Here is a 12,273-nt window from a genome sequence, read left to right on the forward strand (position 1 = left end):
TATAAAAAGAGATCATCTCAATTTTGAGAAGACGAGCTGCATTACCCTGCCAAGACCACAGCTGCTTTCACACCCACATGCGAAGTGTGCATGTGTGTGTTAAAATCAGCTCATTTGTGTATGAAAACATGGGACTGTAAAATGATCCCCATGAAATGCCAAGTCTACTATCCTTTATTATGCATTGCTAATGGCAGTGACTGTGAGCTGCACCCAACATGATACTCTGATTGCTTCATATACATGAGTGTGTCACATTAACAGGTCAACAAAAATCATTAACACAAATGCAAAGTACACCAAAACAACAGAATGTATCTTAAAGGGGTAGTTCTTCATTAACACAAAAATAGGTAATTTCCAGAACGTTTTATCTGTTTTTGCTCATACATTGAAAACGACTGGGTTTCAGTGTATAGACAAAAAACCACAATGTTGGCATGTTTTGGGTTGAACTATCCCTTCACAACAAGCTACACCATGAGTTGATTGCAACTAATATGATTATATGATCATCCACCTCAGGCACAAATTGACACATTGTTAAGTTTCTTGGCATTAGTATTTCTTAGAAGAAGAACATTGTGAAAGTGATGATGTGCTGTTGCCAGAGGCTGCAAAGATGTTATTCACCTCAATACAGTTTTCTCACGACTACTTAAGACTTTCTCATGCTGTGATTTCGGTATTGCTGAGTCACACAGTCCAATTAAAATTATAAAATTATATGAATTATATGAAACATTATATGGCACATGCAGAAGCTGATTAATGTGAATTTCAGTGAGTCAAGAACTATGTGTAGGACATCAGCATGCAGCCTGTGCTGCGTTTGATCAGCTGAGACAACCTCCGTGAACTGAGGATCCAGTCTGCTGGTCCAGATGACTTAATCAGCTATAAATATGCCCTACGTCCTCCATCCACCAAAATGGAACTAATCCTGGGCTTCTTATTCCCTAACTGGCATTACATTCAAGCGATCCATTCAGCACCTGAGGATCTACGCAAGACTGCATTAACTTGAGTTGAAGCAAGTGAATTTCTGGCTTTGAACTTTGTGTAATTTCAAAAGTATGGTGTTGTCACTGTTGAATGCACAATGTTTGAAGTAAGACTTTTGTGAGAAGCAAAACTTATGCAAAAGGGAGAGGAGACAGCCAGATTGTGGATTGGCAGATTTATTTATTTGATGCTGTCTGGAACCTGCCTGCACTCTAATAGAAGCTGACAAATAAAGCCATGCTTGGAGATAGAGAGGGTAGACACAATGTCTTCCAAAGGCTTGAGAAAAGCGAACAGAGTGAGAGAAAAGGGCTAGAAAGTAGGAAAGGAGTTGGAACTATTTAATAAAAACCTTGCACATTGTGTTTAAATAAAAGCAGATTTGTCCCCGGGTTTACTCATTGTCTGTTCTTGTTCTTTAATAAAACTGTTCACAGATGTGGCCCATCTTCACTTGACATGACCAAGAAACACAGCGAAAAACACAAATCACTCTTACTTAGTACAAAGCATCTCGGATATTATATAAAACAGTGTTTCTTAAACTTTTTGGTATTCTTTTTCCTCATGACCCCGTCAGTAAGGCTCAAATTGTAATGCCACCAAACCATAAATGTGTAATTTTAACTCATATTTCACTTAAAAAAAAAATAATAAAAAAATCTGTTTGATATTGGTTTGATCAACTAGATGTGTCAAACTGAACTTAAAAATTATACAACTTAAAATTTTTACATACTGCACTAACTCAATTTTGAAATATCGTTTAAGGCATACATATATATACACACACACACACACATATATATATATATATATATATATATATATATATATATATATAACTTTGAAGACATCATTTGTTTTCCCCTGAGTCTCACAAAGACCCACAGGGCCATAAAAGTAAGAATATAGAGCTAAACAAGCGCACATTGTACACTTTAAAGATGTTCAGTTATGTTGTGCTAACTGCTAAATGCTAACATCTGATCTACAGCTCAAAATAATGGATGTTGTATGCCATAGTTTTGTCTCATAACCTCTTCCCATATGGGAAATATCTTCATAATATAAATTTAAATGGCTTTAAACCACAGCAATATCTCTTAAAAATGCACTGGATTTGGCAGATAATGAAAGAGACAGAAAAAGAGAACTATCAATAACGCATGTTAATATGAAGCATTGATAATAGCTGTAAAAGTTTCCAAGGCTTGTGTTGTCTTTTATGTGGCGCTGTACACATTTTGAACAGTTCTGCTTAATTTAACCACAACTTTCTGTAGCTAGCAATGGAGAACACCATTTACTGCCATACATTAGCTGATAGCAAATTTCATGCCACTTACAAAGTTACACAGCAGTAATCTAATTAAAATGCTGGGAAACCTCAGTCCCAGGAACATGTAAATCCCATTTTATCCATGCTAGTCAACAATACCACAAAAATACCTTACAGCTGAACCTCATCGTGGCACCATTTTGGACTCTGCGCCAACTTCCTGTTTATTTTCATCACAAATTAGTAAAGCTTCAAAATTATACTTCTAAAATGTTGCAGCACACAAGAAGAAATGACTCAAACTGTTTCATATGAGAGAGTGAGCATTTCATTATACTTGCTGCAAATGGCAAACACGCCTGTTGCATCTTGAAAAGGGGTAACCAATAACCATAACCAAGCTTCAAACATCAGAGCGTGTCAACCCTCAATTCCTTCCTGCTTGAATATATCTCAAATTACAAAAATAGCACAAAACAAGCCAACTTTGAAGACATCATTTTAGAAAAGTGTCTTCTCGGGCAGCCATGAGACTCTCCCTTCCCCCTTTTGGCACTGTTGAAGTGCCCCATTGCTCTTGGTTCCATTGTTATCAGAGGGGCAGTGAAGCTGAGACACACGCAAAGCCCATGGGATAAAAAAGGATTTTTACCTTCTCTCATTCACAAAGCTCTGTCCACACCACTCTCCCCACTGAAGACCCAGCGACCCACACCAGACAATCCGCAACTGTGATGTACCTCAAGACTTGTCCCTAAACTTTTGCTTTGTGCTCTGTGTAACTGCCCATGCACTTCTCCCCCTCTCTCAGTCTCTCTCTCCCTCACTATGGAGAAAGAGCGCAGGGGTAACGGCTAAAGCTGTTCACGCTCATTCACATGCAGATCGCCAAGAAGCTTCCACTAATCCAAAAGAGGACTTCTCCCATCCACCCCTCCTCCTCCTCCCCCTGCATCTCTCTACTGCTTCTCTCAAACTCATTTGCACACGAATGGGGCTGCTGTCAGTCGGCCGGCCCAGGCTCCCCTGCTGACCACACAATGAGGAAAATACGTAATTGACCCATAAAATCAATTAGGAGAAATTTTAGTGCTTCTTTGAATAGTCGGCATCCACAGACTCGCTCATCTGAGAAAAAATGAAAAGCAAATCACAGTCACTCGTTCAGTGCAAATTTCTGTGCTGGTAATAAGTGTGCGGTCACGCTGTGCTGTTTGGGCTGTGGATTGCTGTTAAAAGACGTGGTAATGGTCAATCAGACGTGAGTGGTTTTTATACTGGCACAGAGCTTGTAGTTCACCATTTACAGAAAAGCAGCACTGGAGTTTAAGTGCATGGATACATATTATTAGTGCACAGCAAGCCTGATATCACTGGATAAAAATCACTGGTATGTTTTCATTTGCACAATGGACAGTTGTAATTTTAGCTGCTCTTCAAAACTATACAACTTCAAATGGATTTAATGGAGAAACCTGTGTGAATTTAAAGAGACTGTTCGCTCAAAAATTTAAATTCTGTCATCATTTACTCACCCTTATGTTATTCCAAATCCATATGAGTTTTTTTTTCTTCTTTCGTGGAACATAAAAAGACATTTAATAGAAAAAAACAAAACATATAATAAGTAATCATAAAAGCAGTCCATATGATCCTTGCAGTATATTCAATTCTTTTAAATCCATACTATATATTTTATAATGACCAGACTGAAATTTAAGCTGTCATTTATTTATAATTATGCCATAAATGAATCATTTAGGCCAAATGTGAACTGAAGGAAAACGACTCACTGAAAAGATGACTAAAAATAATGATTCGTTTATCCCTACTTCTCAAATCTAGGGCATATGACAAGATTTTCTGTGAATAACTAAAATTCTGGTCTTTTCCCTCATGCTTGGAATTTAGTGCTTAGAGAACTTTTAAGATACTTTTATGGTGCTTTTTGTCTTGTTTTAGCTTGACAGCCCCAGTCCCCATTCACTATCATCGTACTGACAAGGGCAGCCACAAAATTCTTTAAAAAATGAATCTTCACATTTTAATGATGAAAGAGTCACACAGGTTTGAAACGACATGAGTAAATAATGACAGAATTTACATTTTTGGGTGAACTATCCCTTTAAGGACTCCTCTCCGGATCTGTTTAAACATGAGAAGGTGAAACATCTCTGCACAGTTTCACTGAGGAAGTGTGTTTTTCTCACTCTCTAACTGTCAGTCTGACTTATCACACACTCTGAGTATTTAGTCTTTATGCTCTTCATAAAATGAAGTCCACCTCATATAAATTAAAGTCAAGGACACTGAATATACATCCATGTAAGGATGGGCCTATTTTAAAACAGCTAGCCATGAGAGAGGGTGAAAAAAGTGCCTGTGAGTAAAAGAGAATGTGTGTGTGTGTGTGTGTGTGCGTGTACGTGCAGGTCAAGCCCATGCTGAGACGCTGTAAGGATGGTTTTATGTTGGAATCACAATAATGTTCCTTTGTTTGACACTCAATAGATGGCTGATGTATCATAGTGAGGCCTCTAAACAACACACTCGCGCTTCCAAACAAAAGACACCATCCAACAACTAAACCACAACATGTACCTACAGCACTCCCAGCTCAGTACAACAGATAAATATTGCAAACCACAACCCATTGCATTCAAATGACAGCTACTTAGCAGATTACACAAACCAGAAACATTCCAGAAGAGAGATTGGTATAGTAAAATATTAACAGAAATCAGTCTTTTACCTTAGCAGATAAGTGGGATCCTGGAGCAGTTGCCAGGCCCCATGTGCTGTCAGAGAGTGAATTGCGAACTGCTCAGGATGTCAGTTACGAGAATGTGTGAGTCTAATGCGCGTGTGTGTGTGAGGGTGTGTCGTAGCATAACCACAGACAGCACTCCGAGGGTGATGCATTTCCTTGCCTTTGGGCCTCTCTCTTCCTGGTTGTATTTTAACTAGTTTTATGCCACACAAAAGGAAAGCAGTTTCTCCAGCTCTGCTATTGCCATGGTTACCTAAGTGTTTCTCAAGAGTGGGATGGATGTTTATCCATTTTCCTTATGTCATCAGAGCAAGTCTCTGTTAAAATCCCACCCTTGAGATACAAGGAAATGTCTTTTACAATCCCAGACAGGTAAAGTAGAAAAATGCAATCCTTGTAAATGGAATACAATCTGCTGGGATGCGTGAATGGAAATCCGGTACGAAATGAACTAAGAGAAGCCATTGAAGAGAGTTCCAGAAACAGCAAATTCTCATCCTACAGTGCCTAACCTCACACACACACACACACACACTTGTGCCTGCAGCATATCACCACACAGCGCATCTCTGATGTTTTGGGAATTCTCTCTTCACCACTGACAGGAAAAAGCATTTTGATTAATGTGGCAATCGGAAAATGACCTTTGCATGCGGCGAGAGCTGTCTATTTTACATTCAATATTTAATAATTTGATAAAGTAAAGAACAAGCCCAATGACAGCAATTCATCACTTTCATCTAAAAGCCTTTTGCAAACCTCCGAGCCACATGCAGTGTCTGTATGCTCCACTGCATCTACAGCTAATTAACTGACTGAGGTTTGTTAATGGAGTTTCCTGCAAAGTGCTCTCCACTGTCACATCGTTCTGGTCATTCCAGGTCATTATCTGATGACTAATGCATCTTCTCCTCTTCGAATCCACACACTCTGGAAAACTTTGTATGATAAGATACACTTACAATAATTCTGAACCACTGCATGACAAGGATTGATATGAACATACAAAAATTGTTTTGCAGTTGTCTTACTTACAGGGATAGTTAATCCAAAATTATTTGCTCACCCTCATGTTGTTCCAAACCTGTATGACTGTCATTCCTCTGTGAAATAAAAGCTTTTTTGAAGATATTTTGAAAAATGTTTTTTTACCATATAATGAAAGTTAATGGGGTTCAAAACAACACTTGTTGTCATGTAACAACATAAGGGTGAGTATTTAATAACAGTTTTCATTTTTGGATGAACTATTCCTTTAATATCATAAAACATTTGGCAGTACAAACATTGAGGTTATCTAAACAGAGGCGTTGATTTCTACGGATGTTGATATGGTTGAGTAAAAAGGCGAGAGAGGAAGAGAGCAGGAGGAAGTACGTGTTTGCTGTGCCACAAGGGACGGTGAATTGCCACTAAATGTCTCTATTACCGCTCCTCTTTAATTAAAAGCACATGTATGCACAGACGCTGTCAGTTCATTCATACTGTTGCCAGGGTAACCTCCCCAAAGAGACTGGAAGTATTGGGTTACTACGGAGATCTGCCGCCACACACCGTGAGAAAGCTGCTGGTTCTTTACTCCAGCCTTGCTTGTGTGGGATTCAAGGGGTTAATTCATTTAAAGCATCTTAACCTCATCCTAATCCAAGCATGCTTAAAAGGACATAGCAGACGGAAGAGAAGGATTCCTGAAGTCTGACCCCATCCTCTGTTCTCAGTGTCTTCCACACATGGTGGGAGGGACAGGTGAGGACAGAGCGGGAGGACAGTGGCAAACTGCCGGACATCTGTTAGAGCGTCTTCTAAACTGAGCTGATGCACAGCTGGAGTTTCTGCTGAGAATTACCAGAAGAGAAGAGTATTACTGAACAACAAGATTCTACCAAATGTGAACTAGGCCCTTAAAAATTTCCTATAGTTTACATCTGTTCTAAGTACATTTTATGCAATTAAAATTAATATGAATTAATTCATTAGTATCAAATGGACTGCTATGTCCATTTGATACTTTCCTTGATACTACACAGTGCATACAGTGCATATTCACTGTAATGTTATGTATTATATACAGTACAGATAAATGTTAGCTGAGTCATGTTAACTACTAATCAAAATTTAATCTAAACAACAAAACAACCTCCAACTCACAGTTTTAAATAATGGACTGGCCAGACCCCTTATTAATCTGGCATGTATAACTTACTAACTACAAATCAACTGACTAACTAAACATCAAACTGACTAACCAACAAACTAAACTAAACTAACTTGCTCACTAACAAACCAACTAAGTACAAACCAACTGACTAACTAAACATCAAACTGATTAACCAACTAAACTAAGCTACACTAAGCAACAAACCAACCAACCAACTAAATCTAAATAATTAACTTACTAAGTTAATTAGTAAGTTTGAATCAATAATCAATAAGGGGACTGGACAGACTAAACTGGACAGGATTACCAAACTAAACTCATTGGTTTGAATCATGGATTGGTCAGACATTTTAATAATCTAGTTTACTAACTGGATTACTAACTACCTAAATACCAACAAACCAACTCTCTAACTAAACATCAGACTGACAAACTAAGTTAAACTAAACAACAAACAAACAAACAAACCGACTACCTCACTAAATACTACCAGCCTGTTTACATACCAAATCATTTATCTGTCTAAGTAATTTTCTATAAAAGTAAAGCAAGTAAAAGAGTTAAACATCAGATGTTACAGTGGTCAGAATAGAGGCTGTCACTGTTTGACAGTCACCTGTTAATCTGAGGGGGTCAATATACAAAATGCACCTCCACATCATACCGCTTTGAGGTAAACAAATGCTTCAAAGTTACAGCCCATGATTACACTTAATAAGGATGACAAAGTCAACTTACCTTCAACAGTGCACAAAGAGCCGAGCCATGTCTTGCCCTGACAGCTGCTGCTCCTCATAGGGCACGATTACATACAGTATAAGCACACCAACACACACACTTCTTTTTTTTACTTTCTATTTTGCTTTCTTTGCATTATCTGTTCACTCATGGATTCTTGCCAAGAGGATGTATTTAGGAGAAAAACACACACATGATCAGCATTCACTTTCGTATTCTCTCCCTCTGTATTTGTGTTTGTGTCATGGCCTTTAATAGTATTAGTTGTGCTATCATCCTTCAGTCATTATAAACAGCCTTAACATACCCACTAACATTCAGAAAACCATCAATAAACATAAGGTGACTTTATAATTATTATTATTATTACCAACTATGGACTGCCTGCTCCCTAGAGTGAGTTAATCTAATTCACTTCATAAAATAATAGCTGCCTCTTTAGCACTGGTTCAAGATGGCAGACCATGTTGGTATCACAAGGGCTGAGCATGTTTTCACAACACATGTGGCTCTACTGAGTCTCGTTTCATTTTCAGGGCAGGATGCAGTTGTTCTTAGCGAGGGACGACCCTTCCAGGAAGCCCTGTCATGCTGTCCAAGAGGAAATCACCTTTCCCCTCTCCCCCTCATCCGGGCTGGTGAAAATGTGGGTCTAGAAGGTTTAGAACGTTGACCTTCTACACTAGATCTACAACACGATGGATTCAAGGATGAAACATTTGCATTGTGATTTGATGGGCTTTTGAATCATTTTAAATCCGTTTTTGTAACACATAAAGCAAATTAATAGGGAAAAAATTGGCCAAATCAGTAGCCTAATAGTTTTATTTTACAAGGAGCAGGTTGCCTCATGGTAGTGGCCATGTTGAAATCATATGACCAAATCCTACTCCATTTGTCTCATTACTCCCCCAGTTATCGCATACTTGCGCTTGTTGAATTAATTAAATCACTACCGAGTGAAAAATGTGTAAAAAAAAACACCTTTAATAATTCCACCAACAAATAAATTTATACAAATATCTAGAAAATCTACAAATGTGGAAGTGGTCTCAAAAGGGGAAGTGTCACAGACGTTTTTCTTTTACTATAAGTCTTCACGGGAAACCTGAAAGCAAGGAACAGGAATGTGTTTTTTTATGAGTGTTGTTTTTGTTAACTAAAACTATTACAGAAATTCAGTAATTGAAATAAAGCTAATAAAAATATTACATTAAAAAAAAATATATATATATAAATATATATATATGTATGTATGTATGTATGCATGATGTAAAAAATTTAATGTAAAAAATATAAATACTGATATATGTAAAATTTAAACAAAAAAATTTATTTTACTTGTTTGCCAATGACAACCTTTTAATTGAAAAAATTATAAATAATATAAATACACACATGCACACACATCCTGCAATGTGAAATCTTTTCAAAACATTGGCTTTTCTTTAAAAAAATCTTCTGAAGAACATCTAAAACTCTCCATTGGAAACTACCTGCCAATATGGACCTCAGTGTATTCCAGTTGTGTGTTGAATTGTCTCGTAAGCTAACTTGGTGTCAAACGTTGTTTTACTAACATGCCAACTCCAAGAAGGCCTCTGCCAGGAATGTGGAGTCCCATCGTAGCGAGTGTCAACACGTAAACACCTAACAGGTCGAGGCGAGAGACTCAGCACGTCGCTAAGAGCTGAAGGAAAACACACAGAGACTGCACCACCCCTGCCCAGAGCAAAGGCTGGTTATATAGAAATGACAGTAGCAACTAGTAATGTTTTTCCCAATTTGCTTTAGATGTAAACTCCTGGAAGATGTAACCTCATGGAATATACTATATATATACAATTGTGAGATGTCTAACTGCAACTTGAACATGACCTGGATTCCTGAGGGGAAATACATTTTTCTAAAAACCACAAATGCCCCATACTACAGTTCATAAATTTACACCTACATAAAGAGATAACATGAAATGTGACAGTCATTTTGATTAGCTCAGCATGAAAAGAGTTTTCCTGGAGCATTTCAGTCCTTGGTAGTGCAACTGAAGCAAACAATCAACTACGGGTGGCAAGACACTGTCAAAAGATCTCCGGGATAAAGTTGTGGACAGGCACAAGTCAGGAGACAGATACAAAAAAAATGTTAAAGGCTTTATCAATGCCTAGAAGCAAAGTGAAGAAACAGTCAAATTATTGAGGAAAATCTGCTGCTCTCTGCTAGAAAGTTGTCAATTGGAAGAAGGTTTACCTTCCAACATGACAATAACCCAAAGCAGACAGAAAAACTGAGCACACAGTGGTTGAAGGAGAAAAAGGTGAATGTCCTTGCATGGCCTAGTCAGAGCCCAGACTCAAACCCCACTGAAAATCTGTGGAATGACTTGAAGACTGCAGTCCACAAACGCTCACCATCAAATTTACCTGAACTTGAGCAGTTCTGCAAAGAAGAGTGAGCAAATATTGCAAAGTCTAGATGTGCAAAGTTAGTAGAGACAGATCCCAGAAAACCAAAGGCTGTAATTAAAGCAAAAGTTGTTTCAACATAAGGGTGATCCTTTTTCCAACTCAGTGATTCAGTTTTTTTATTTTTATTATTTTATTTTTTACATGTTGGCGTTATACTGCATCTTTCACTTGGATGTTATAAGTTGCACTGAGTGAATACGGCTGGATAAAACAAAAACTGTGTCCGTCTTCATTTCAGGCTGCAAAGCAACAAAATCTGATTATTTTAAAGGGGGGTGATTCTTTTCTATAGCCACTGTAATATAATATACTATATAATTTAGTGTAATATAATTACACAAACACAAGTATGCATTCCACCCCAACACTTCAGAGATAGTAAGTCAAATAAGCAATCAATCATATGCAGGAACCAAAATGTACCCAGATAATCTGAAAAGAACAGAGCTACAGTTCCTAGTACCCTAAGGTGTTCGGCCTTTCCTTTCCACCCTATCCCCTCTTTTGACCCCCATTAGTGACACAAGGTCTCATTTGTACCCTTAATCTGTGCTAATGTGTAAGTTAACCCACTCATTTGCAGGGGGACATACATGAAGGGAACAGCATTCCAGAAGAGCTGCTTTGCCAGATCAGCATTTCACAATCCCACCCTTATCCCATGATGTGGAGTGGGGTTTGCGTAGGGGTCATTAGAGATCGGGCATCTATAAGGGATCAAAGGAGATTTGACCAACATGGTGCTTAACACCAATGAGAATGAAAACTCCTGTTCGTTTCGACCCAGACTCATGAGAAGCAGAGCCGAGTTGGTTTGTAGAGTATACGCTCATGGCCTGATAAAAATCGCGCTCTCTCTCTCTTTTTGCTCTAGGCACTCTGGAATAATTGACTCTTAATTATTGTTTTTATGTGATAAGAGGCTTGTTAAAAGTGAAATAAGAACAAATCAGCATCTTTCAGTATGCCGTATAAATTTCTGCAAAAAAAAAAACAAGAGTGTTCTCTCAAAGCGATATGCGTGAAGAGCTGATTACAGCTTTTTGAAAACGTATTAGCATCACTCTGAAAGAATGTGAGAAAGCATGTTTTCACTCCAGTGAGTAAATGAATCTTTTAGAATGAAGGATTTCAATCAGTTGGACTAATCTGACTTGAGAACGTTGCTACCCCCTAGTGGTTGATCTGATAACTGCTAGATCAAACAAAGGCAGGCACCGCAGTTTCATGGAAGGAAGACCCATATGCCAGAATGAAAAAAATTAAGCAGTGGATGAAAAGGCAAGATTAGAATCCATCCATCAAACTACCAATCTTCTCTTTAAAGCTGCAGTTATTATCCAAAGTGATGTAAGTCAATCTCAATGAGTCTATCATAAGAGAATGTGATTGTTGCTGTTGTAAAAGGACAGGAAGAGCATGACTGGAATGAGAGAGAGAGTGTTTCACAGACTTTTCAGCTGTATGTCATAGCCATACTTTCACAGTATGCTTTTTTTTATAATTTCTCTCTCCTGTGGCACTCCTTCACATTGAAACAAATACTTGTAAGCTGTCAATTTGGCTGATTCTTAGACATATTTAAAATTACTGTTAAAATGCAAAAATGCAACTCGTATAGAAAATAACTTGTGATATTTTTGTGGAGCTTAAAGAAAAAATAGCCAGTGCAACTTCAGATAATATACAAATAGAAAAAGTTTAGATGAAAATCTAAAGTTATATATAATCACATTAAGATTTTTATTTTGGGGGCCAGAAAAAAAATACATTTATTCAGCGAGACATTTAAATGTTACTAAATGTATAATGCTACTAAGTGCAACAAATTGTATTTATTTATATATATATA

The 12,273-nt window shown here is 37.7% G+C and overlaps 1 protein-coding gene across 3 annotated transcripts in view; it reads right to left on the reverse strand.

Annotated features, from left to right (window-relative positions):
• The window catches only part of septin12 (septin 12), an 80,999-nt gene that overhangs the window by 25,026 nt on the left and 43,700 nt on the right, over positions 1 to 12,273 (reverse strand). The window contains exon 1 of one of the 3 annotated variants that reach the window (XM_016254079.1): positions 2,940 to 3,142. The exons of 1 other annotated variant lie outside the window; for it this stretch is intronic. In XM_016254079.1, the coding sequence (XP_016109565.1) occupies positions 2,940 to 2,949 (10 nt within the window). In that variant the 5' untranslated portion in view covers positions 2,950 to 3,142. Of the gene's footprint in view, positions 1 to 2,939; positions 3,143 to 5,039; positions 5,120 to 12,273 lie in introns of those variants that run through there. One more of the 3 variants, XM_016254080.1, reaches the window with a different exon arrangement.

The sequence above is a fragment of the Sinocyclocheilus grahami genome, unplaced genomic scaffold, assembly GCF_001515645.1.
Source record: "Sinocyclocheilus grahami isolate Dianchi unplaced genomic scaffold, SAMN03320097.WGS_v1.1 scaffold1223.1, whole genome shotgun sequence".
Taxonomy (NCBI): Eukaryota; Metazoa; Chordata; class Actinopteri; order Cypriniformes; family Cyprinidae; genus Sinocyclocheilus; species Sinocyclocheilus grahami.